General features: G+C 39.0%; 1 protein-coding gene across 3 annotated transcripts in view; it reads right to left on the bottom strand.

Moving 5' to 3' along the window:
* Window positions 1-291: 291 nt before the first annotated feature.
* The window catches only part of Mid2 (midline 2), a 103,920-nt gene continuing 78,167 nt past the window's right edge, over window positions 292-26,044 (bottom strand). For 2 of the 3 annotated variants that reach the window (XM_052171031.1, XM_052171029.1), the window contains exons 6-10: window positions 18,410-18,537; window positions 17,048-17,281; window positions 6,849-7,010; window positions 5,086-5,293; window positions 292-4,724 (exon numbers count right to left, since the gene is read on the bottom strand). In XM_052171031.1, coding sequence (XP_052026991.1) covers window positions 4,322-4,724; window positions 5,086-5,293; window positions 6,849-7,010; window positions 17,048-17,281; window positions 18,410-18,537 — 1,135 coding nt within the window. In that variant the 3' untranslated portion in view covers window positions 292-4,321. The remainder of the gene's footprint in view (window positions 4,725-5,085; window positions 5,294-6,848; window positions 7,011-17,047; window positions 17,282-18,409; window positions 18,538-26,044) is intronic. The other variant, XM_052171030.1, reaches the window with a different exon arrangement.

The following is a 26,044-nucleotide window of genomic DNA, read 5'->3' as shown; positions in this document are numbered from 1 at the left end:
GGAGGTTAATTGTTCCTTAATTCTTGCCTTCTGCCACAATATCTGAAGCTAGATGAACCAAGTTCCTTTAGACCTTCAGTTCATTGCATGTATTTACTATATACTTCTCCTAAAATCAAGTTCTTCATGATTGGACCTCAAATTTAAGAACTTCTAGATCTTCTACTGATTTTACATGCTTATTGGTGCACACAATTCCTTCTGCCCTGAGTCATTTACCAAATTCTAGAAACACATGACCAACATTTATTCCTTCCCCATTAAATTCCAATGAAAGACAACCAACAACTCATGAATACATATATATTTATTTAATTCATAATATAGCATTTTGGATGGGTTGGGATCTTTAGAGAAGGTAAGACTGTGTAATCCACAGATGCTCAGATTTCTGTTACTAGGAGAGACACTATTGGTCCAGAGCTCCCAGTGCAAACAAGCCTGGGGTAAAGCATTTGATAAAAAATAGTCCAACAATAGTCTAATAAATATTCTAGCCAATAACACAGCATATTTCTGAAGCTGGCAGACCACACCATAAAAGGCAGTTTTGCCTGACCTGATGGCAATAAACAAGTTGCCTGATCTGGCCAACTTGTAATACACAGCCAAATACAGCCCAATGGCTCTGAGGCTGGGATTGGCTTCAGGAGCTACAAATAAGTGTGGGAGTGGTTCATGTCTACCTGCCTCACATTTTCCATTCCTTGATAGAAGGGGTTCCAGCATCTAAGCTTGTTCAAAAGTCCATCCATGTACTGATCCATCCAGGAAGTCATATACAAATATGTAAACTGAGAGAATTCACCTAGAATGTTTGAGCTGAAAAGCATATATAAGTGATTTTTGTTACAATATGAACTTCACTGCATCCAAAGACACACAATGGCATTATATAATAAAAACACAGCCAGATGCAGTTACTCTTATAAGTAGCAAGAACATCAATGTGGCATTAAAATTTCTTTTGTAGTCTCAAAACAAGCTAAGCTTTAGTTTGTGCTTTCTTTAATAAGACAATATAAAAAGTGGAAACAAGCATAAATTGCAGACAGAAAATAATTTTCTAGGAGAAAAAGTTCTGAATAGTCAGACTGAGTAAAGCAACAACAACCATTTTTTACGGAATCATCTTTCTTGAAGATGTTAAATGGTCATGTTCCATTGTGCACCTGGCTTTAGCTAGGGTTAGCCCCTGGTCCCTTGCCAGTGTTCTATGAAAGTCTTAAGTTTACTGAAGTAAATATCTGGAACTCACCATAGCCCTCTGAGTGATTTGCCACCATTTTGTTTCTTGAAAGGCATTACGTGCCTCAGAAGTTAGCATTTCAGAGTCAAGCTTTATTGCTTCCCACAGACCCCATTTAATTTTTCAGTTTGTCCAGTAGGCTTAACTCTGCCTTTAATAAAAACTTAAATCTACCTCCAAAGAACAACATTCATTGAAGTTCATGAAAATATGAAATGTAACTGGTAGAATGATTCCACATGCTCCAAAGACAATTCTCCATGATAACTGCCAATCTGGAACAATTTTCATTTGTATGTATAAGCCCTGGTACATTTACAAAATAATATCAATACAGACTAAAGTAACCACCTTGCCCCCAAGAATAACAAATACCACAAATGGACATCACAGTCAAACAGAGCAATTTTGATTATTCATTTCTTCATTCATACAGTCTTTCAACAAACATTAGCCAGGCAACTACTTTGTTACAGACACTGTGCTGGGTATTAAATACACAACACTAAAAGCCACAGTCCTTACCCCCAAGGTAGTCTCATTCTAGGGAAAATTATTATTATACACTAAACTTTTGTGTGGTTCAGAATAACCTGAGAAGCTTGTCTCAAATATAACTTTCCTTATGTTCAGGTAATTTAATTAAGTGTTTCAGGGGCAGGGGCCAAGAATCAATTGTTTTTAAGGAACAAATCACTAACAATGCTTCTAAAATGGATCTTTAGAGGATGGCCACTCTTGCCACATTGTTGCTGGGTGGGGAGGGTGCTCAGCATGCCAGGGGAGGGCCACAAAGAGCCCCAAAAGCTGATTCTGGGGGTCACGAGTTAGCTGAGAAAAGATGGGATGAGGGAAGGAAGTGTAAGCTGCAGTCAAAAGGAGAAGGAGGAGCTAAAGCTTTGTCCGCAGGACTAACATGTAAAGGACACAAAAAGAAATGAATGCTGTTGGGAAAGAGATGAACGTTGGTGGCACACATAGTGAATGCCAGGCGCTGTGCTAGGCTAACTGATACACACTACCTTTTTACACCTTTACACCATAAACTGGGGATCATTTTACAGATTAGGAAATGGGTTTGGAGAAGTGTTTTCCTGAGGTCACACTGCTAGTTAAATGGCAGAGAAGCTAGGGCTATTTCAATCTCAAGACTGGGAGTTTTATCATACCACAAGCAAGCTACCAGCACTGTTGGTTTTTTTATTTTTTTATTTTTTTAAAGATTTATTTATTTATTATATGTACATACACTGTAGCTGTTTTCAGACACACCAGAAGAGGGCGTCTCATCTGTCTCATTACGGATGGTTGTGAGCCACCATGTGGTAGCTGGGATCTGAACTCAGGATCTTCGGAAGAGCAGTCAGTGCTCTTAATGCTGAGCCATCTCTCCAGCCCTGCACTGTTGTGTTTTACTAAGGTTGCTCATTTGTTGATGAGCTGTAAAGTTCATAAAATCTTTCAAGCCAAAGAAACTGACTTTGCTAGCTGGCATGTAAATCTGAGCCTTCCTTTTGTATTGGCATAGGCCTTTCTTTTTTTTGTGGTAGATAAGCAAACAATCTGTAAGGATCATTAGGTAAGATTTACTGAGTTATGTTGTCTCTTGTGCATAAGAGTGAGACATTTGACAGCAAGGACTGCATTTTAGTAGTATGTGCATTCTTGCAGCAGTAATGGGGCATCATTGAACAAATTAATAAATAAGAATCCACTATGCTAGCAGAATGAGGGGCTAACGTATGACACGGTATCAAGACTACATACAATCCAGGGAATGGCTACTACTATTTACACAGCAGTAATCATTTTACAAGTACCAAGGAGTAGATTTGGCTCCTGAAAGAAGGCTCTATTTCTCTGGCATTTCCAATTCATCTCTGCAACAGAACTGGTGAAATCACAGACTGTGAAGCTCAATTTCTATGATGAAAACTAGGATGGAATTTATGTTTTTATTTGTCGTGGAGGGGATGCAAGTGAATGAATAGTATAAACAAAATTCCAAAAATAATGAGTATTGAACCTATCGAGGAAAACAGCATTTCGGGAGTGCTTCATCTGAAAATATAAGTACATTTGTATGTATATAGTTGTTGAACCTGTACCACTCCATTCTTACTGTTCAAGTAAGGCGAGTTCTGAAGAAACTCCATTATGCAACTCTATTCTTAAGCCTAAGTCTAGTATCTTTGTATTTGAGAATAACAAAACTATATTTCTCTGAAATATTCTATGATAATTTTTAACAATTCAGATGAATCTCCTCCATTAAGTAATATCAATGAAATTATGCTGCACGAGACACTTCTCTACCAGAATCAATTTTCTATGTAGCATTAGCATCTCTTGTGCAATCTTGTCCCCAGATCTCTCCTCATCTAACCAAGAGCTCTTCTCACTTCCTGTGTCTTGATTGCATGTACATGAGACAAGAGGGAGGAAAGTATGGCTGGAAGGGAAGGAGAGCGAAATGCTGGCTAACTGTGATCTTTTACCTAGGGGTTAGGAATGGGCAGTGTCATTTATTTTCCTTTTCCATATATTTCTTATTTAAATGGGCAAATGAAGGTTTATTGTGTATACATAATAGACAAAATCATCTGTCAATTTGCTCATAAAATGAATTGTCATTTTATATATTACAAATGCACATATATGATGGTCTTAAAACACCTCAATCATTAGCTTATTAAAAAGTGACATGATAATTTGACACTGTGCAAAATCTACCTGGTCAAACTAGCCATTACTAGAAAGGCTAATTCCTAACAGTATCATTTATACTCCCAAATCACTGGGAATTTTAAATTCTCCAATGACAACAGAGATATTCTCTAAAATTCTTCCCTGGTGGCACGAACCCAGACTGTTCAAAGTAATTTGTTCTGAGTAAGTCAATACATGTATTCAAACATAAGTTTTAATGCCCCAAAATTAAATCTGCAATATCTAGTTATTTCGGGTGCTTCCAATGAACTTTAGTTTGTCTTTCATATATAGAGCTAATGGAGGCTTAAGAGGGGAAGTGCGGAACCCAAGAGCCAGTGACTTAACTTGTTCTCTTGACACTTAATGGCTACCTTTCATCCCTGACACATAAGGGGATTCTTGAGGCCTGCAGTTGCATTCCTGCCGCTCAGGATAATCAATAAAATCAGGGGCAGGCAAGCCAGACAGAATCATTAGGGATTTGTTCCAGATTGTGAATGTTGGACAAACTGGAAGAATAAAGGTAACATCAAAAGTATGAAGATGGAGAGAGTTAGCTGGGTCATAGAAAGACAGCATGTTGTTGTCATAATCCAGGAGGACACCTAGACGCTTCAACTGTGGGGGCACATCCACCAGCATTTCCTTGTTGTTATGTCGCACCACGAAGTTACTGTTGCAGCGAGAGAAGACCCAGGAAGAGGCATTCTTGCCAATCCACTCATTCTTTGGAGCTGATTTGTAGGCAATACCAATTGCATACCTATGACAGTAGAGAAGACAGAAAAATGTTTATGAATGATAGGAGTTGTGCTAGACATTGTTTAGGGTCTAGGAGTGACTCACTATGTGCTTCTTCCTTAAAGTGTTTATACTTGCATGCAGAATGCTAATATAATCAGAGCTTGTAAAGCTAGCAATTAGAATGATACAGCACTTCCCATTTCCTAGTCCAGTATATTTTCTAAAATTTTATCTTTTAAAAACTGGCAAAATTTTCTAGGAATACACTTCTTATCAAATATCTCTTATCCTTGACTTCTAAGTATTTTCCTTATGCTGTTCAATTAAATCTCCTAAGAACCCGAAAGCAGAGAGGATGAAAGGAAGAAATTCCCACTTACCATGTTGAAGAACCCATGACCACCTCCCAGTAGTGGCAGCCACTGTCAATGAATATATTTCCTGCTGCCCCATAACACCCTGTGCCACTAAATCTCTCCGGCGTGTGGCTCTTCTTCAGCGAGCTCTCATCCTTCTCCATTTGTAACCCGTCATTGGAGATCTTCAACTTCTTGTGAGTCATTTTAGGATCTAGTTTAAATGGTTGGCCTGAAAAAAATAAAGTAAAAGAAAGGGGGGAAAAAACCCATGACGAAACATTTACAAACAGTATCTTTCCCCTCCAGGACCTCCTTTAACAGAAGCTCCCCAATATGATGATGTAGGTGGGCTGCAGTTTGAACCATATTATGAAAGCAAGCAAGAGTGTCAATTTGCAACTAAGAAGTCATCCTCCCATAGAATAGCCTTCATGCATTATTTTCCCCACTCTGTGAAAAGTGTGGGTATCTCATGTTGCTGGAAGTCATGTTCCAAGCATGGAGGAGAAAGTGTACCCATCGTGTATTATGATAGAAAAAGGGACCAGTCAAAGTCTCACATCCTCAAATGTGAGAGCTTTAGACAGCCCTCATCCTAGATCCTCATTCCATCATTGGAGATCTTCACCTTCTTAGCAGTCATTTTGGGATCTAGTTTAAACTATTGGCCTGAGAAACATAACAGAATGTTTTGTTTCCACAAGTGGGTTGGGGTTTAGGTAGAATTTTAAGGAGTGTTTCAATGTTTGTGGTAGGAAAGCCTCTGTGCTAATGAGGCAATTGCTCACAAAAACAAAAGAAAAGAAAAGAAAACTGAGAACTCAGCAACAGGAGATGTTTGCTTTGTTGTAACTGGAGTGCACATATAATTAGGCAACTTTGTTCGAGTAGCTACTCCATCATCAATGATGAAAGATAGTATGTGCTTCATTACAGAGACATTTATGACCATATGACAAAAACACTGTCCCGTGACCCCGAATGCTGGTTATTGAAAGAGCTTTAATGTGTGATATGCCTCTGTGATAGACACTGTGTGTTTATACCACATCCATTTCTTATTTTTTTTCCCTCTCTCACTCAGTCTCCCAGCCTCCCTTTCTGTTAGGAACAGCTAATACGAACAAAACTGAAGTCAAGCAGATTGGAAGAAAATTCTGATTAAGGTACGTTTTCTTGATTAAAAGAAGATTGCCAATGTTTTCCCTTCTTCTTCCTGTCTTGAAGGGAAATATGACAGCCGAGGTGGCACTGGCCATCTCATGGCCTTGTGGCTGAACATAAAGGAGCTCAAAGCTTTCATGAGGTCCCAGAGCTGCTATACTAGCCATGAGCAGGCTGCCTTCAAACTTTTTACAATCTGTGACAGGAAGTTAAAAAAAGACAAACCAAACAAAAACCACTATTCACTTAAACTACTTGGAAATCCTTGCTAAAACTGTCGGTTTTGATCAAGAGCACTCCTAAAAAGATGGCTTCTCTGTGGTAGAGCTTTGCTAGATCATCATAAGTAATACTCTTTAACTCAATTTTCTCCCAAGCATGGGAGACAGGGATGGAAGGCAGAGAAAAACCCTTCCCTAACCTCAGTCCAAGCCACAAGCTATGCTAGATATGTCTTAGTCCATGAATAGCCACGGCACCAACAAATCCTTTAAAGCACAAACTAAAACAATAATGCCCCTCTACTCAGAGCCACTGCTCTGAGAGTCTACTCAGGCCAACTGCCCTCCTTGATACAGAGAGGAAAAGGAGTCTTTACTCCAGGAATGACCACAACTTACTGTTTGTTTTTAGTCTGGTGGGTTCGCTGTTCCGGCTGCCTGCTTGATTTATGGCTTTCACAATAAAGATGTAGCGGGTCCCACTCTGCAGTCCGTGAACTGTGTAATGGTTCTGCTTAATATTGGGCACAATCATCCAGCTATCCACGGAATTGTACAGGCCTGGGAAGTGGGGGAAGACAAAAGCATCAGCCAACAGGTAAAAATAGTCAGGATTTAAAAAAAAATACACTGAAAATCAATTATAACCCACCCAAGTGAATTCATTTTCTTTTGAGCCTTGAAAGGTATAATGAGATGAACTGGCATTTATAATTCCACTAATTATATTTTTCCAGGTACTTAAGACTTGTGCCAGGCTTCTGGCATCTAGCAACCTCTGAAAAAAGCTAGGGTGTATTGTTTTTATGCCAAAGAACACACAAAATGGTCAGTATTCCAAACAGTAGAATATCCTCACAGTTATGGACTATCTGGATCTTTACCACTAAAATCTGTTTCTGTGTGAACTGAGTCTGGCCTTGGATGGAAGGAAAAATTCCTGTACACGGAGCTCAGTATTATGAAAACTAAGAACAGAAAGGATACCTGGACATGAATTTCCTTCATCTTTCTGAGTAAATAATAATGCAAGTAAAGTGACTTGTCGGTGGTCATACATGAAGCTTTTACCTTTTTATCCTATTCCAGTGATATGTGCACTGCATCCCTGTGCAGGTGTGAAGGACAGTGTGCCTTTGTCCCTTTATAACAGTGAGAATTTCTGAGCGATATTACTCTGCCTTTCCACCTTATCTTCACCCTTCCTTTCCAAATTTGCTGGACTTCAAAAGAAGCCAAGATGGCATAACAAACAAAGTAGTGTAGAATCTTCTTGCTCTGATAGGATGTTGTGTTTGTTTGGTTTTTTTTTTTTTTTTTTTGGTTTTTTGTTTTACTTTTGCTTTGTTTTGTTTTTGGTTCTTTTTTGGTTGTTGTTTTGTTTTTTCTACCTCTTCCTGACTCAGTCCCCATCCCATATTCTTAGATCACATGGTCCAGAATTTTATTATTACCCAAAAGGTTTTTCTTTCTGCCCAAGCAAGGAAAAGGACCTCAAGAATACTTTTGCTTTTGAAAATAATCTTGAGATTACAGATATAGTGACTTAAACAGGATGAAATATATTTAATTAAAAGTAAGTATTTGGCTAGTGTTTGGTAAAATGAATAATGATACTCTGATGGGTTTTTCTATTTTCTTTTTGGCTTCTCTCTTCTGTTATCTGTTTCTCAGTTGGTTTAACATTTTAAAAATACAATTCTACTTGAAGATGGGAAGGAAAGGGCATGGAAAATGAGGACCAATTTAAAATTTAAGTTACTGTTGTAGAGTTTTAATGAAGAATTGGGTGAGATTGGAAATTAGAAATAGGTATTGTGAATATTTTACAAGGGATCTGATCAAGCAATTCATAACTAACTCAAAGTATGCCGAAAAGACCTAAATTAATACTAAAAATTGAGACATGATTTGAGCATGCTGGTATATACCTGTAATCCCAGCACCTCAGAGGTAGAGGCAGAAGGATCAGGCTTTCATGGTCAGCCTTGACTATAGAGCAACTTCCAAGCTCAGCCAAGGCTATCTCAAAACATCAAACAACAACCAAACAAACAAACAAAAATCGTAATGAGGGAATAAAAAGATGTACTATAGAAATAGGAGACAGAATTGATTGAGGGGGCTGGAGACATGGCTCTTCTACAGGTTTAATTCCCACAACTGCCTGTCAGTCCAGTTCCAGGAGATCTCACTCTTTAACACCAATGCACATAAAACACAATTAAATAAATTAAAAAAAGAATTGATTGAGGTATTATGTGACTCTTGTCTTTTTGTGAAAAAAGGATAAGGGCCAAAACAAAACTTTTCCTTAACTGTACACCATTGGACAGTATGGGCAACAAATCACAGCAAAATCTTTATCACAAAGAAGAAACCAGTCTCTCAAAAAAAATTTTAAAATAAAAGCTACAAATACTCTACATGTGAAGTACTATGAAGCTGTAAAAAAAGATGGAGGATGTTCTCTATGACCTGGTGGGGAATGATTTCCAGGAAATACTGTCAACTGAAAAAGTCTAATTACAAAAGATCGTATATATTCTATAGTATTTTTGGATTCCCAAAAAACTATAACAAGTGTAGCGATAACCAAGATGATAACAAAGTTAGTCACTTACAAAGGATGAAGGTGGAAGGAAAAGGGAAAAGGGACAGCAGAGAAAAGGAAATTTCCCTGAGTACACTTTTTTGCCTATTTCCCTTTTAAGAAAACTTTCATTAAAATAAGTGCAAAACCTAAAACTATATCAATAAATTCTAATTTCACATTCAAAAATTACATAGAATTCAAAAGGTTAAAATTAAATTAATAAAAAGGGGGGAAAGATGCAAACAAACAAATTAAAGCCACTACATTTTAAAGGACGAATGACCACGAAACATACAGAAGAGGGAAGAACTGTTAAGTACTCCTCCATGCAACTACATACTCAACTCCTGAGCAAATCAATTCTGAAAATATTTTAGACGTATTACAGGGTTGAGCAAATACACATTCATGTTCCTACCATGGAGGAAAGAACATGCATATGGAATGAGCGGAGGCAAGAAAGAACTTGTGGACATGAATTAGAAGTGGGTGGTCTTAATATGTCTGCATGCTGTCTGGCTGCAGTTCCCTCCTATTTCAAACTTTCCCTCCAGGAGAAATCCAGAGTCTCATGAGACTCAGGAGATAAACAAGACATCACATGTCTAGGAAAGTGGAATGGTACTTGGAAGATTCTCTAGCCTCCTGCCCTCACCCTGGCAGTTCTATAAAAGGAGTAAACAAGTGCTAAGGGAGGAGACTTAGAGCAGCCAAGGTGTGGAGGACAGGCCACCTGGGAACTGCCTGCAAGCTGTGCTCAGAGCTCCAGGCTAGCAAATTTCCAAAGCCATAAGGCATTTTTGAGCCATCCCTGTTTTTTCTAAGTCACCTTTTACCCATACCCTTATTATTTACTCCAATAAAAATTCATTGGTTCAGCAAGTTGGACGTTGGGGCAATCATTTCTTTGGTCTATTGTGGATTCCCTTTCTGGGGTGAGTATTGTGTGTGTGTGTGTGTGTGTGTGTGTATTGTGGCTCCTCAGGAAAAGCTTCTCACAGAGCACTGTATGACTTCTAAATATGTACAATTAGCCCTCCTTTATCTGTGCATTCTGCATTCAATGACTCAACCAACTACAGATTTTAATGTGTTTTTAAAAAAGATTTATTTTTATTTTGTGGATATTTTGCCTACATGTATATATGAGCACCAAGTATATGGAGTATCCACAGAGTCTAGAAGAGAGTGTCAAATCCCCTGGAACCTGAGTGATAGATTGTTATAAGCTGCCATGTGAATGCTGGGAAATGAATCTAGGTCACAGTAAAAAACAGCTAGTACTCTTAATCACTGAGACTTCTCTCCAGACCCTCAAAATTACAGATTTAAAGATTTGAGACAGGACCTTACCATATAACCCAGGCTGGCCTGAAATTTCCTATATAGGCTAGGCTGTCCTTCGATTCATAATCCTTCAATGTTAACAATATGATAACTATTTACAGGATTTATATTTTACTAGACAGTATGAACAGTCTAGAAATGATTTAACATATAGTGGAAGACGGGTATAGGTTTTATGCAAATATTACACCATTTTATGTAGGGATCTGAGCATTTACAGATTCTGGTATCCTCAGGAGGTCATGTAACCAATCCCACATGAATACTAACAGGCACGTAGATGCTTTCATATTTGCATATAGATGTACACATATGTAGAGAATGCGCATGAGTATATGTGGTGTTTTGAATGAGAATGTCCCTACAGGCTCAGAAGCATGAATACTTGGTCCCCAGTTGGTGTCACTGTCTGGATAGGTTTAGGAGGTGTAGTCTGGAGAATGTATGTCACTGGGGCTTTTACAAAGCTATGTGCCGTTCAGATTTCACTCTCTTGGCTTCCTGTTTATAGGTCAAGATATGAAGTATCAGCCTGATATCAGCCTGCTGCCATACTTGAGCTATGCCATCAGACTCTAAGCCACTGGAGCCATAAGCCAAAATAAACTCTTTGTAAGTTGCTTGGTCATGGTATATTATCATAAGAATAGAGAAGTAACAATTTAGTATATTCCGCACAAGTATGCATGTGTATGTGTGTGTGTGTGTGTGTGTATTTGTATACAACTAAGGTTTTTAGTTTCTAATATCACTGTCCTACTAAAACTAACCTGGGCTCCTGGGAAAATAACTGATTTTGAACAGGATAAAGTGAAAATAATTTGGACAGGATAAAGTGAAAATGAGTCTGCAATATTTTTTGTTAGGCCAAAAAAACAAACAAAATGCTCACAAAAAGGACAGGAAAATATCACACAATCCCTAGAAATACCTTGAAAGGCTCTCACTGGCAAAATCTGGGACATTTACACAAGAAAAATGAAGGTACTAAAGAATCCTAAATCTTTGATGAAAATGGATCCATGAGTCTCTCCTGATGAATAAATAAAAAAGATGAAATAGGGAGAGGAGGCTCTTGCTACACAGAATATCGAGTGACAATTTGTAAGTGTGGAAGAGTCCTCAGCTGGGAAACAGTCGTGTCATAATCATCATCTAAAGACTAGATAGGACAAACAGCATCAGTTGATGCTCAGTCAGGGGTAAGGGGGGGTGAGACAGCGTGGAGGAAGATGCAGGATATTTTGTATGATTTTAAAGCACCACCATACAGATTGCTTTTGGTAGTGAAAGAAAAAACACTGAAGTACATAATTTAAAAGGTGAGGGAACATAGTGAGAAGATGAGCAAAATTAGCATCAATAATGGAGTGTAAATGGTTATTGTGTACCTCAGGATATGATATCCTAAGAAGTATACTGTTGTTCTTATATTCCATCACATATGCACTATTCCAGCCAGAAATGCAAATAACTGAATGAATATGACTTGACTATAACTGTGAGGAAATATCAGATGAACCTAAATTAAGAAAAAGTATAAGAAGCAACAGGGTTGGTCACTGTTTTATATGTCAAAAAACTCAAAGACAAAGAAGGATTGAGGAAGTCTTCTGAGATAAAAGGACACCAAATATATGATAATTAAATCCTACGTTATAAAGGTCAATGCTGGACTCTATATATCATAATCAATATTACTGAATTAATTGTCAAACCTGGAATGCATGTGGGAAGTTATGTAAGAGAATTATATGGCTGTTAACTTTTTTGAGTCAAGAGTCCCATTAAGCAGCTCTGGCTGGCCTTGAACTCACGAAGATCCACAAGCCTCTGATACTAAATTTCTAAAAGTCAACAGATGTGTAAAGGATTAGGGAACACTGGAAAAGAGGAAGCAGGAATAATGTAAGAGCAGAAGGTAGCAAGCAGAGGCAGGGCTTGCTATATTCTGGGCAAGACTCAGCCAGTGTAATCAGAACTCACAGTAGGTGTGGAAGCTTGCACTGAATCTGCATAAGAATGGGCCCTTCAGAGTTCAGGGTTCTGTAACAACAGTTCTAGGAGCTTTCATATCTTCTTCTGGCCTTACAAATACCAGGGATGCAAATGGTGCACATACATACATTCAGACTAACACTCACATACATAGACATAAATAATTGAGAAGCAAAGAATGAGTCTGTGGCCAGTCTGGCATGGATGGAGAAGGGGTTCAGGAACCTTACCCTTCCCTGATAAACTATTAGATAATAATAGATTCAGGGAGAGAAGTAATCACTGCCTTAAGTTATATACCTTATAGTGTCTCCACTAGGTTGCAGTGGCCAGTTCCAATATAATGGTCACAGACAGCCCTGGTTAAACTAAATGGATCACAAACCAAAAGCAAAAGTTAAGATTCTGGGAAAGGCCCTCATCAGGATAAGGGGACCTGATAGAGATGTGAAAGAAGGGAGGGAGATGGGAAGAGAGGAATCAGAATACTCTTGTTCACACGTGTGAAACTGTTAAATACGAAAATAATCAAATTTAAAGGACATATTCTTAGGAAATACTGAAAAATTTAGGGGTAAACAGAGGTGATGTATGCAAATTGTTTTTAAATGGTTCTGAAAATACAGAGGTAATGGTAATAGATGAAAAATAAAATATCAACAGAAGGCAAATATGGATTAAAAAGTGAAGAGTGTTCTTTGTACTAGTATTGTAATTTTTATTTTAAAATCATTCTTGTGTGTGTGTGTGTGTGTGTGTGTGTGTGTAAGCAAGAGAACTCTCCTGGGTGTCATTCTTCAGGCACTGTCTATTATTTTTTCCTGATATAGAGTCTTTCAATGGTTTGGAATGAATCAAATGGGCTAAATTATCTGGCCAGCAAGTCTGGGACCTCCCCATCTCTACCTTGTCAGCACTGGAATGATAAGTTTGTAGTGCTACCATGCTGAGATGTATTTACATAAGTTTTGGGGGACTAAACTCAGGTTCTCACACTTTACCCACTGAATTATCTCCCCAGCTACTAGTCCTAAGATTAAAATGGTGAATATATGATTCTGTGGGTATCAATAAGACTTGGTGCAATGGAATCTACATGTGAATTATGGAAATAAAAATACACTTCATATTCAATGAAAAACGCCAAAATATGGAAATGTAAGAGACTGAGTGAATGTGTGTGATGGAGACAACTGCATTACTGAAAAGATAAATTGATAAAGTTCTATCTTTGTGGCAATGTGCTACAGACTGCCTGACTAGACAAACATTCTGTCCAATGATTTTGTAATGCCAAGGAAAACACTGAACCAAAAGGATCTGTTGGAATTCTCCTTCAGCTAAGGTTATGGCCTGGAACCTTACTGACTGTGATCATTTTACATTGAGGAGAGGTGGTAGGAAGGCTTGGAATCAAGGGGGGAAAGTCTGGATGGGGAGGGAGAGCTACCTCTTTTGACTTAGCTTCAACCCACAAGAAAGATATTTTTTGGCCAGATATAGTGACCTATGCGTGTACTCTGGGAGATCCTATGAGTTACAGGTGAGTCAGGGTTACATAGCAAAACCCTGCCTCAACAAAAAAGAAAACAAAAGAAAAATAAGAGGAGGGGGAGGAGGAGGAAGAGAGGGAAGAAAGGAAGGAAGGAAGGATGAATGAAAGGAAGGAAGGCGAGTAGGGAGGGAGGGAGGGAGAAAGGGAGAAAGGAAGGAAGAAAGGAATTTCTAGATAATGACAACGTGAAAATGTTTCAAAAGAAAGTAACTGTCAACACTGGAGTTCAGTCAGCCTTGGCAGGCCTGACTGGCTGATAAGACCACAATTCTGAATCAGCATTAATATTTCTTTCTAGTAAAATTGTTGCACATTGCCTTCAATCCCAGTACTCAGGGAGCAGAGGCAAGGGAATCTGTGAATTCCAGGTCAGTTTGGTCCACACAGTGAGTTCCAGGCTGGTTAGGGCTACAGAGGAAGGACTCATCTAAAAACAAATTACTCATTGTAGTCTGAATCCTTGCTGCAAGGCTTTGCTTTTTGTCATAGCCTATTAGACTTTTCTGTCAGTGTTTGAAAGCACAGCAGTCAGGCTGAGAGGAAAAACAAATGTAGGGAAAAATAGAAACAGCTCAAAGAGGATCCGGGCACGACTTGATGCAGAATCAATATGACAAGACAAAAATGTCATAAGCAGAAAGTCAAAAGTGTGGAGTTTGAACTGTGTGGAGACAGAACTCATCATACATAGGAATCTGTTAATTACAGGCTCGGTAACATTCCATAATCAATTTGGCTGCCAAGAAAAGTACAGAACAAGAGGGCAGAAGCTTGTGGACAAGAAATAGAACCCATTGACTGGGAACGCACTTGAGTTGGTTCAGGGCTTGCCTAGCGCGAAGAAAGCCCTAGATTCAATCTCCATCACTACATAAAACTGGAAAGGCCATACATGCCTATAATTCCAGCACTCAGGTAGTGGTGACAGAAAACTCAGAAATTCAAGGTCACTCTCTACTACACAGGAAACTGAAGGCCAGCCTGACCTACTAGAAAACCTGCCTCAGAGGAGAAAAAAATTTAAAAGATATCCTTTGGGGAAATAAAACACTTTCAGAGTCCTTACACTCGCTTTTGACACAATGCATGTTTTAAAAGCACTTTGACCAACAGGAGACTGTCCATAAAACAAATCTCATGATGATAACAGCTCCGAAAAGCAGACTGAGGAGCAACTGGGAGAACTAAGAAGGTTGAGTCATTAAAATAAGGAAATTTAGTAGTACCATATGAGTTACCTAAAATACCTGAGCAAGTGGTATGTGAGTAAGGCACAATGTTCGTTAATGAGGCACAGAACGCTTAATTAAGAAACCTCGAGCCTGAAGTCTGACAGTCACAGGTTGCGATCTCAATCCCATCCTTTTGGAGTTCTGTGTCCTTGGGAAACTAACTTAACATCAGCACCAATTTCTCAAATAAAAATTGAATCAATACAGTCCCTGAAGGCTAAGAGCACGTGAAGACTAAATGGGAGAAGAGACGTGCAAATGGCAGGGAGGAATGCACACACAGCTTACTTTTGTCCTTGTTATTTACAAAGAGAAACAGGCCTCCTCTACAGAAGCACTGGAGATCATTTATAGCTGTCCAGCAATCAAATGGACTGCTTTCATGAAAATGAACATTTCCTCACTAGCGACATTCAAGCAGAGACATTTACTTGTAAGTAGAAGAGAAGATTAGATCCTCTAAGGCCATTCCAGAGCTAAGATGCTTATAACCTTGTCATTAGTAGCAACTCCTCTAGGCCTTCAATTACAAAGGACTCTGGAGCTTTGAAAACAGAGGTGACCATTGTTTGGTTTGTCAGATCTTGAACCTGTTCTCAACTTCTGGGAAATGATTATTCTTCCCCATCATGACATTAAAGGACAGTTCCTCTCTTTGATACTGGCTTCCAGAATGTATAGTTTAGAAGAAGAAACTTACAGTAAGGCCTTAGGGCTTGTGACCTCTGATCTGAAGAAATGCCCAGGCACAATGGCCACTTGAGCCAAGGGGCTTACACTGGAGCTGCAGGGCCAAGTGTTGTTTTTTTTAAAAAAAATATGTTACTCCTAAACGCCCCCTCATCTCGCTACCCCGGCAATGTTTTTTAAAAAGGCAAAAACTAAATCAAACAAACAAAAAACACAGAAGTCTGCCCAAGAATTTTCACCAACTAGAAAAAGAAAGCCCATGAGAAGGGTTTATTTGAATGACAACTATTCATGCCGGTCTGTGAAGATAGCCGTAAATGCAAAGTACAAATGTAAAGAAAATATTATTTTGCATCTTTGCCAATGCAACTGCTGGAATTCAGCTTTGATTATGCTTGGATTCCATCCTCCCCCCTCCCCCAACCCACTGCCCAGTGAAGTGAAGGGAACCTTTCTGCCCAAATCCTACTGACTACAGCCAATCAGTTAAGTTCCTACTGTGCCTGGTCTTGTGCCACTTCACTAGGAGGTGAAAGCATCCTCACATGTAGGCTGATACAGCCTTTCAAATGTCTTTAACTTTGTGACCCACTAATATTGCATTGTGGTTTTTTTTTTGTTGTTTTATAAACAGGCCTTGAAATTACAATTCTATCGGTTCAACTTCCTGCATGTTGGGATTATGAGCATGAACCACTGTATGCTTTTATATTTACTGGATTTATTTGTGGAAATGCAGAAGTAACAAAGAGAAGAATGACGGGGCAGAAGACTGATACATGCTCATGGACACAAATAGAATAAAGGAAGCAATGGTCTTTGAATGGTAGTTTATTGTATCATGATACATGAAGCGGAAGGAGAGAGAGAGAGAGAGAGAGAGAGAGAGACAGAGACAGAGACAGAGACAGAGAGATTGAGAGAGATTTACTCACATGGAATGGTGGTGACTTAGCTACCCAGGAACAAATATTAAGCAGCACTTTGAGTCAACGGATTGGTATAGATTGAAGAACAGCTACAGATTGCATAATCATTAGGGACAATCCCAGTGTCTACCCAGCAAGAAAATACACAACTTGCTTATCAGCCATCAGTAATGTTTTACAATGCCCTGGGGAGCTTGCACTGTCTATGAAAGTCTATACTAAACAACCTCACATGTCTTACAAACACTTGCCTCGTGGCGCACCGGCCAATCTTGAGCAGCTTACTGCTTCCTTACATTTCCTTATCTCTGGCCACAGGCCCCAACTACACCATGACTTACTGATGAAGTTAGCCTGGCCAGTGAATATGGTGTACTGAAGCTCATAGGAGCTGATGCTGAACTCGTCGTCTGAGATCCAGTGGACTGTAATGGTGTCATGGGAAGCAGTACAGAGTTCTTCTCGGATAGATGGTGGGTTTGGAGCTGAAAAGGAAAAATGAAGAAAATGGTAAGGAAATACTTTGTCTTGTCAGAAGCAGTAGGAGTTTTTGTTTCTTGTATTTTTTTTTTCAGTCATGGGGATGAAGCCGATGCTAGACAAGCACAGTACTATGGAGCTATATCCATAACTCTGAAGAAATGTTCTTAATAGACAACAACCATGACACCTCAGCTCCCCACACACACATTTGTGACAAATATATAAGACTAAGTCATTGTAACGATTTCTCCCAGTTTCTAGGATGCCTGTAAAAACACACATATAGATAGCAAAGCAAAATACTGTTTTCTCGTTACAGGGACTTCAACCTGCCTGTTTTTATTTCAAAATAATTTTTCCTCTGCATTTGACAGTATTTAAACTGCAAATTAATAAGAATCTGCCACTGTAAAATAGGCATGATAGTTACCATATAGATTTGTTATGATGAATAATGATACAAAATTAATTTACAGTGTATGGAATGAAGCAGATAAATAATAGCTGAATTGATATAATAACAATAGAGCTATAAACAACAAAGTCATTGTGTAGAGATTTTTCTCAAGAAATGACCATCCTGTAATCCTGAAAGTAGGCAGCCTTCTGAACAAGCTGGCATTACCCTTTACTATCTTTTTTCTTCATGGATATTTATTAGTCTTTATTTCAGTCAGCCTAACAATTGTAGGCTGTCACCTCTGACAGCTACTTGTTATGTGAAAAATGTGTCTGGAAAACTAATCCTGAGTCCTAACAGCTCAGGGGAATCATGTGAAGCATTATAAGAAATACAGTTGATTTTTTTTTTTGATAAAGCACTTTTTTTTGCTGCTATTGAAGACTGAACTATATGCAACAATGGTCAAGATGTCTACTAATGAGCCCCAGCCAGAAGTCCACTTTTCTATTACATGAACTAAAGCCTGTTTATTAAAGGTCCATGTGGTCTACAATCGTACCACCTCAAACATTCCTAATCTTGTATGGAAAACTACATGTTTTAGAAGAGGCTAATTTTTTTTTTTTTACATTATGCCAAATAGTTTCCTTTTCAGTTTACATTAAACAGAAAGGGTACAGAAGGGAAAAATAACTACAATGGGGAGGAAAGCACAGCTCTTCCACACCTGTTAAATAGTCTAGCCCCTCCAATAGTTTCTTTTCTCTAGAAAAATCTAAAGCAAAGTTTTCAAAGGCATCATTAAAATTGATGTCTGGAATCAGAACTTGCGAAGATGCAGTTGCCATAGCGACCCTGAAATAAAAAAAAAAGACATCAATATACATCAAAATAGGCTTGCAACCTTCATCCAGTGTTTGATTTCTGGTTTAACGAGGTAAAAATAAATCACTTGTAAGTGAAAATACCATATCACTGCCTTTCCAACGGAAACAGTTTCCATTTTAATCGTAAGGAACCAATTAAGAGTTATACCATATTTATACACATATGTTCGCCCCTCAAACACACTCCCCCATCCTGTCTTAATTTTGAGAAGTAAATACAGGATTTTTTCCCCTCTGCATCATTTTCCATCTGGCAGGCAGCATCAAAGTAGACCTCTGCTGGCTTAGTAAGAGCAGTTTAAGATTGCTTTTCTATGTCCTTTTTGTTTCATGCTAACAAACCAACATGTTGAGTTAGTGTCTCCCCATTAATACTATTCATTATTTGATGTTTTAAAATATTTACATTTGATTGTCTAGTTCTCTAATCGCATAATAGTGTGATAATTATGTCTGCAACTAAGCGTTTCTTTCTTGTTTATGTATTTATTTGAAATAGGGTTTCACATATCCCAGGCTAGCCTTGAACTTGCTATACAGTCATACTGAAATCCTGTTTGCCATACTTCTATCTCCTGAGGGCCAGAAAGATGGACATGTGCCACACATGTCCCATTTAGGAGGTGCTGGGGATTCAACCTAAGGCTCTGTGTAGGCTAGGCAAACACTACTGAATTACATCTTTAGGATCAACTGTCCAGCTAACTTTAAGAGATACAAAAATAGGGCTATTTTACCTCCTATATCTTTTTCTATGGTTCCTAAAACAATGTTGAAGACATAGTGAATAAATATATGTTGAATGAGTAACCGAATGACTTACAAAAACAATATAATACTAACATGTATGGTATGTTTAGTATATATAAGGCACTGTACATGAAAATGAAAATTTTACATAAATGATCTAATTTTCTCCTTACCACAAGGTTATGTAGTAGAAGTGATTTCCTTTTTCTAAGTGAGGAAGCTAAGTAGGCTGCCAAGATCACACTTGATAGTCAAAGTCAAATTTTAATTGACGCCATGTTTGATCTTAAACTCTGTTTCCATAACTATATATGCTATTCCTAATTTTAAGTATACATGTTATGCATGTCAGCAATTCTTATGATCCAATGATTAATCAGACTTATCTCGGGAAGTTTTTACAAAAATATTCAGGTCTTAGTCCTGTATCAGACCTTCTGACTCAATAAAGAGCCAATAAAGTTCCTTGCATACAGATGGCAAGATGGAAGGAAACAGTACCTTGTGGACACTGTGGAGGGTCTCGTGGACAGGGGAAACATGGAGTAGAGTAAAATCAGAACAGCAATTTTTATACTGAGCCATTTGTAAGGCAATGAGCAACTGGGCAAATACATACTCTGCTGCATATTTACAAACAATAGCTTTTGACTATTTCTGAAACCATAGATGTTTCTGGAATAGACTGCATGACAGTAAACAGAAATGAGGGGTTAATTCCATATGACTGTTACAGATTTTTATTTTTGGTTTTGCTTAATTTTGTTTTAACAGAATCTGGCATACTTTAGGCAGGTCTTCCCCTTCCTATGTAGCTGAGGAAGGCCTTGAACTTGTGATCCTCTTCTAATACCTCCTTAGAACTGAGATTAAAGGTGTACCACTAGATGTACAGCACAAAACAATCTTAAGGTTTCACATTGAACAGTATTTGATTTCTAGTATCTGATAAATAATAATCTTAATGTTAAGTCAGAAAACTGGTCAAATTTGTTCCCAGCCTTACCAAGCTTCCTTGGTTACTTATCTACTTATCCATGCATGCATCTACACAAATATTATTAAGCAAAGATAATGTACGCCCACAGTGTGCTCCATTCTACGGGTATTCAAGGAAACAAGTTTGCTCTGATTCCTGTGTTCCATGAGCTCACAGGTCATAGGGAATAGAGACATTAAATGGGCAATGCAGGGAGGGTATGGGAAACACAAGTCATCTAACAGGAACATAGGACCAAGGACAAAGAAACTTGTCCCTAGACAAGTTTCTGTTTTATTTTGGTTTTGCTTTGGTTTGGTTTTGGGTGTTTGTTTAGTTGTTTGTTGCCTTAGCTCTCCCAGAACTCTGTAGGCCAGCCTGGCCTTGAACTCAGATGAGATCCATCTATCTCTGCCTCTCCAGTACTGAGATTAAAGGTATGCACTACTGTGCCTGGCTGGAAGCTACTCTTTTTCTTTTTTACTAGATATATTCTTTATTTACATTTCAAATGATTTTCCCTTTCCTGGATCCTCCCTCCCCAAAAGTCCCATAAGCCCTCTTCCCTCCCCCTGTTCCCCCATCCACCCCTTCCCGTTTCCCTGTCCTGGTATTCCCCTACACTGCTGCACAGAGTCTTTCAAGGACCAGGGGCCTCTCCTTTCTTCTTCTTGGGCATCATTTGATATGTGAATTGTGTCTTGGGTGTTCCAAGCTTCTTGGCTAAGATCCACTCATACCATGTGTGTTTTTGTGACTGGGTCACCTCACTTAAGCCATGACCTACATGATGATCAGTTAACAAAGGCTTAAAAGGTAGTGAATGAGGCAGAATCATGTGGAATGTTATATGCTGTGTTTTTAACTTGAACCTTTAACCTAAGAATAAGAATAGGGGCCACTGGAGCAACTTGGGTAAAGAAATAGTGTGCATAAAGGTACTTTAACAACAGTTTGAAAGCTGAAGTGGAAGAAGTGAGTGTGAGCTTCTCAAGCGAGAATGCCTTAGCAGTACACTTTTTAAGTCACTTGGGAATAAGCAGTAAGCGAGCTGGTAATGAGGCAGGATAGCAGGACAGAGAAATTAGGGACTGCCTTTTTATAAGTCATTAGCAGTTAAGGAATCTCACAATAACCACCGCATCTGCAATGAAAGGCACATCTTAACACACCTGTGCGACCTGTGGACCCCTGGTTTTACCTGATCAGATTGAAATCTTATCCAAGGCTCCTACAGAGCCATTCCATTCTCTTCCCTATCAAAATGAAGAGAAGAGACAGAGGAGGGGTGTTCCCTTTGAAACACTTTGAAGTATATAATTTCAAAAGCCTCTAAAATCTTATATCGAGCTACCGCTAAGGCATTCAAGGGGGATTGCCACATGTGAAGCTCGCCCCTGCTCTCGGGTGCATTGCATCCTGTCCCTGAGCACTTTTCTTCTATTAACAACCCCCCCCAAGCCCAAATCTATGTCAAACACTCTTCCTAATAAACTCCAATTCTGCTTCATTCTGACTCAGTCTGAAATTCTGCTTGCAGTCAAGAACCCTGGCTTCACTTGAGTGCAGGTCTCTGAAAAGGACTCGGGCCGCTGTGCCTTGTCTCCTGCCAGAGTCCGACTGTCTGTGACAAGCATAAGAGTGTAAACCAAACTGAAAAAGGAATAGAGGACTTAATAAGCAGTCACAAATCCCCAGGTTGAGTCCACTGACTTACTGTCCACATACACAGACACACACACACACACACACACACAGTTCATTCAAAAATCATGAAAACAATGGCGTCATGAGATGGGCAATGAGTACAGGTGCCCCACTGCCTGAGCTGGCTCCCCAGACCCCACGTAGTGAAAGGACACAATCAGTTCTCATGAGTTGTTTCCTGACCTCACACGTGCAAGTCCACACACATACCCACAGGGAGACACAAATAAACAAGTAATAAATAAATAAACAAATAAATAAATGTAAAAATTAAGTAACAACAGCAGCAACATGAAAACAAGCCAGATGTGTTGCATACCTGCAATTCCAGAACTCAAGCAGCTGAATTTCCACAAATTTGAAGCCAGCATGGACTACAAGGGGTGTTCTAGGTCAGTCAAAACCTGGAGCTTTTTTTTAAAAGTTTACTGGAAGCCAGACAATTCCAGAAAACCTTCTGTCTCCATACACCTCAGAGTTGGAGTTCCAAGGCATGGGTAGGGCATTTAGCTTGTGTAGGTGGTGGGATCTGAGCTCTAGTCACCATGATTACACAGCAAGTGCTCTTACCTGCCAAATGATACCACTGGGCCCCCCTCACAAAATTCTTGAAAAGCAAATAAGTGACTTGCATGTAGTGATAACTATAAATGCACTTAGCATACCATATGTAACCTAATTCTCCAACGTTGGATACTGAAATGTGTGTGTGTGTGCGCGCGCGCGTGTGTGAAAAATTCCATAAGCCATTAAAACAGAAGTTTTTCAATGATATGAGAAATTCTGTGATATATTAATCTGAATGCCATCTATAAAAGAGTATACAACATTATCTTCCATTTGTGATATCTGTGTGTACACATGTGTGTGTGTGTTTGTGTGCCTTATAATACTATATTCCTAAATGTTAGCGGTGACTGGAAGATAAGACTGTGTTAAAAATGAGAACTGGGTGCTGGACCTCTCTGTAGTCTGTGTTTCTACATTAGCATCTCACTGCAATCTTTCAAAGCCTTTATAATCATGGAGATTATAGAAAGTATTGAAGTATTGAAGGACTATATCTTTCCCACATAACATTTCATTTTATCTGAAGCGGTGGTACCTTAATACAATACAATGAATAAGGATGGTGATGAATTTCAGATTCTGTGAGAGAGCAGAGGAAAAGTATTTACATTGGGTAGATGATTTTCAAGTGGCATCACCTAAATATCCATCTATCCCATGCACTTGAGCCCATAAAAAGATTTACATAGAGATTTGGCAATCATCAACATAGCAGTTGATTGTAATTAAATGGTAATTGAAGCCTTAAAGGCTAATGGATTTGTAAGGAAAACTGTGTGGGGAGAGAGGAGACTTTCCTAATACTGAATCAGGAAGAACAGTATTATTAAGGAAATAGATCATGGAAGACCTGTTCTCAATAGCAGACAGAGACATGGGGGAGGGAGAGAAGGAAAGAGAGATGGAGGAGGGAGGAAAGGAGGGTGAGGGAGAGAAAGAGTGGGGGAAAAAGGAAATCAAAGTAAAGGACACAGGTAATGGCAATTTTTATGAGACAAAACAGGAAGATGGCAAGTAAAAGTGGTCAGTAGGGACACATGCGACTGAGATAGCAATAAGATTAAAGGGAAAGATGAAACAAAAGAGCATCTTTTATATTTAGTAACTAGGTCTTCTTCTGGTGACCTTGAAAAAAAAACCCACTTTCAATAATGTGAAGACGGGAGACAACATTTCAGAGGCCTGCAGACTAAGGACAGTTAAATATAGTGGTTTAGATCTATATTTCATCTCTGCTTTCCTAAAATCGCACTGGAAAGAAAGAAAAAAGGATAAAAATGACCTAAACCCACAAAGACAAAGAGAAAGAAACAAATAGATGCCAACGACTAAGAGATTATCCACAAATGTTTGGAAACTAGAAAAGGACAGATGTGCAGTAACCAACAACAGAGCAGAGAAAGCTGGATTGGAAAGCCAACAACATCAAGCTGATTTAGTGACACAAAGTTGAAAGTTTGCATGAAGAATAACTAGAACCCCGGATCCACTCCAACAGCCTGCCCTTTCCTCAGCCTGGCAGGAGATGTGAGGTTTGCTTCGGCAGAATTTTGACATCTTACTAAAAAAGAAAAAAAAATGTCTGGAAAGTCTCAGTCTTCCCTGCTTGGCTCCTAGGATGCTGACAACTGTGCTTCTAAGCGTGTCCCTCCTCCCCCGCCCCCTACATAGTCACACCCCCTACCAGAGAGTGCAGGATTTCTTCCCAGGAAAAGAGACTCAAAAAGAAAACACCTACAGTACTGACAGTTGAGATCCCACAATAAAAATCTAGCACTCCATTTGATAATTCTACAGTGAAGTTCACCAAGCGATAAATTGCCCCGCCCCCTCACAGCTTCTCAGTACCTTTCAGTGCTAACGTTTAAAAGGAAGTCAAAAGCTTACCAGGTCTTCATGGAAGTACAGAAAGTAATATAATGAGCCTGGCAGGAGAGGAGCTACTCTACAGGTACTTGGGCCTCTCCCTTCAGCTATCAAAGGACTGAAATAAGGAACTGCAAAGACTTATCATTTCCCCAGAAATCCCATGCTGGGTCCCAAACACAGGAGACACTTGCCTCCTAGAACAATATTTCACACAGTTCTGATACCTTAACATATGTATATTTCCTGACTTCCATTTCATCTCTTCTATAACATTATTACACTTGACTAGAAAAGACTGAAATTAGCTAAAAAGCTTTCCTTGGTTCAGCTAAACTGGTAATAAATTAATTTTCATTTATCAACAACTTGTCTCCTAAAGTCTTTTTAAAGGAGGCATATTTATGAATCCAAGTACCTATAGCAGAGGAAAACACTTCGAGAAAACAGGACTTCTAAAGAAACAAGCAAATAGTTTATGTACACAAAATAAGATTAGAATGTTAAGAAAGAAACAAAGATCAAGAAGTCTCTGCTCTGATGAGGGTTAACAGATGCATTGGTCTATGAGCATAGCAATAAATCACTGGGAGTCATTTTAATTCTATCCCATTTAGCACAATAGTAAAAGGTTATCTCCAAGAGATTATGACTTATCTAACCACATGTTCTTGACCTCATAAATGATTCCAGTTATGGCTCCTAATCTCAGGAAGCAGGCCTTTGATCAAAACCAGAGTGACTGGTTATAGCCACAGCACTTGTACCACTAGTGCACCCGGAGGTACATCCTGCTCACCCAATCCTTAGTGTACCTCCCAGAGTTCACAGTCGGCTGAGATAGATGATGACTTTTCTCCTCTGGTAGTTTATACAGTACTTTCCAACATTTTGGAGATTATCCAGGAGGGATGATGCTTTCAAGCCAGTACCTGCTTCATTTCTCCCCGTTTCATGACTCAAGTATGTGGTCTCTTCAGCAATAAATTCTTACCACCAAGTTTTGAAGGGTAACCAAAAGTAATGGCAATAATCTGTAATGTTATCTATGAGATCCCATTGACCTAGTGTGTGCGTGTGTGTGTGTGTGTGTGTGTGTGTGTGTGTGTGTGTGTTTTAAAACATATGTTTTGTATATATGTATGTATATGTATATATGCTTCTACAGTAGGTTTCCATACAGTGTTTTCTAACAGTAGATAGCAAGTAACCAACACAGAGACCCACAAGTGGCTAACATGCAAAAAATTAGACTACAAACTTATCATTCCCAAGTGGGATGCCTATATCATGTTCCTCTCCTCAAAGCTCATGGATCTTCAAGGAAGTGTAGGCATACAAATTTTAAGAGTCTGGAGTACTGAAGGACTTTAAAGAACTGTTTTTCTGGGCACAACAGGGCTCCTGCACATATGAACTCATAGCATTTCTGACATCACGCATAAGACATGTGTTAGCTTAATACAGACAAAAATCTCAGAATGGAAAAAGGAAGATAGGCATGAAGTCCCACCCCTAGCTGAGGAGGTATTTGCATTTGATAGCTGCTGAGAAAGGGCCTGTCAGTTTTCTTTAACTTTGTAACCCCCTGTCGATCAACTCC

Source organism: Apodemus sylvaticus, chromosome X (assembly GCF_947179515.1).
Source record: "Apodemus sylvaticus chromosome X, mApoSyl1.1, whole genome shotgun sequence".
Taxonomy (NCBI): domain Eukaryota; kingdom Metazoa; phylum Chordata; class Mammalia; order Rodentia; family Muridae; genus Apodemus; species Apodemus sylvaticus.
Note: the sequence above shows the minus strand (reverse complement) of the source record. Positions and strands in the feature narration are given on the sequence as shown.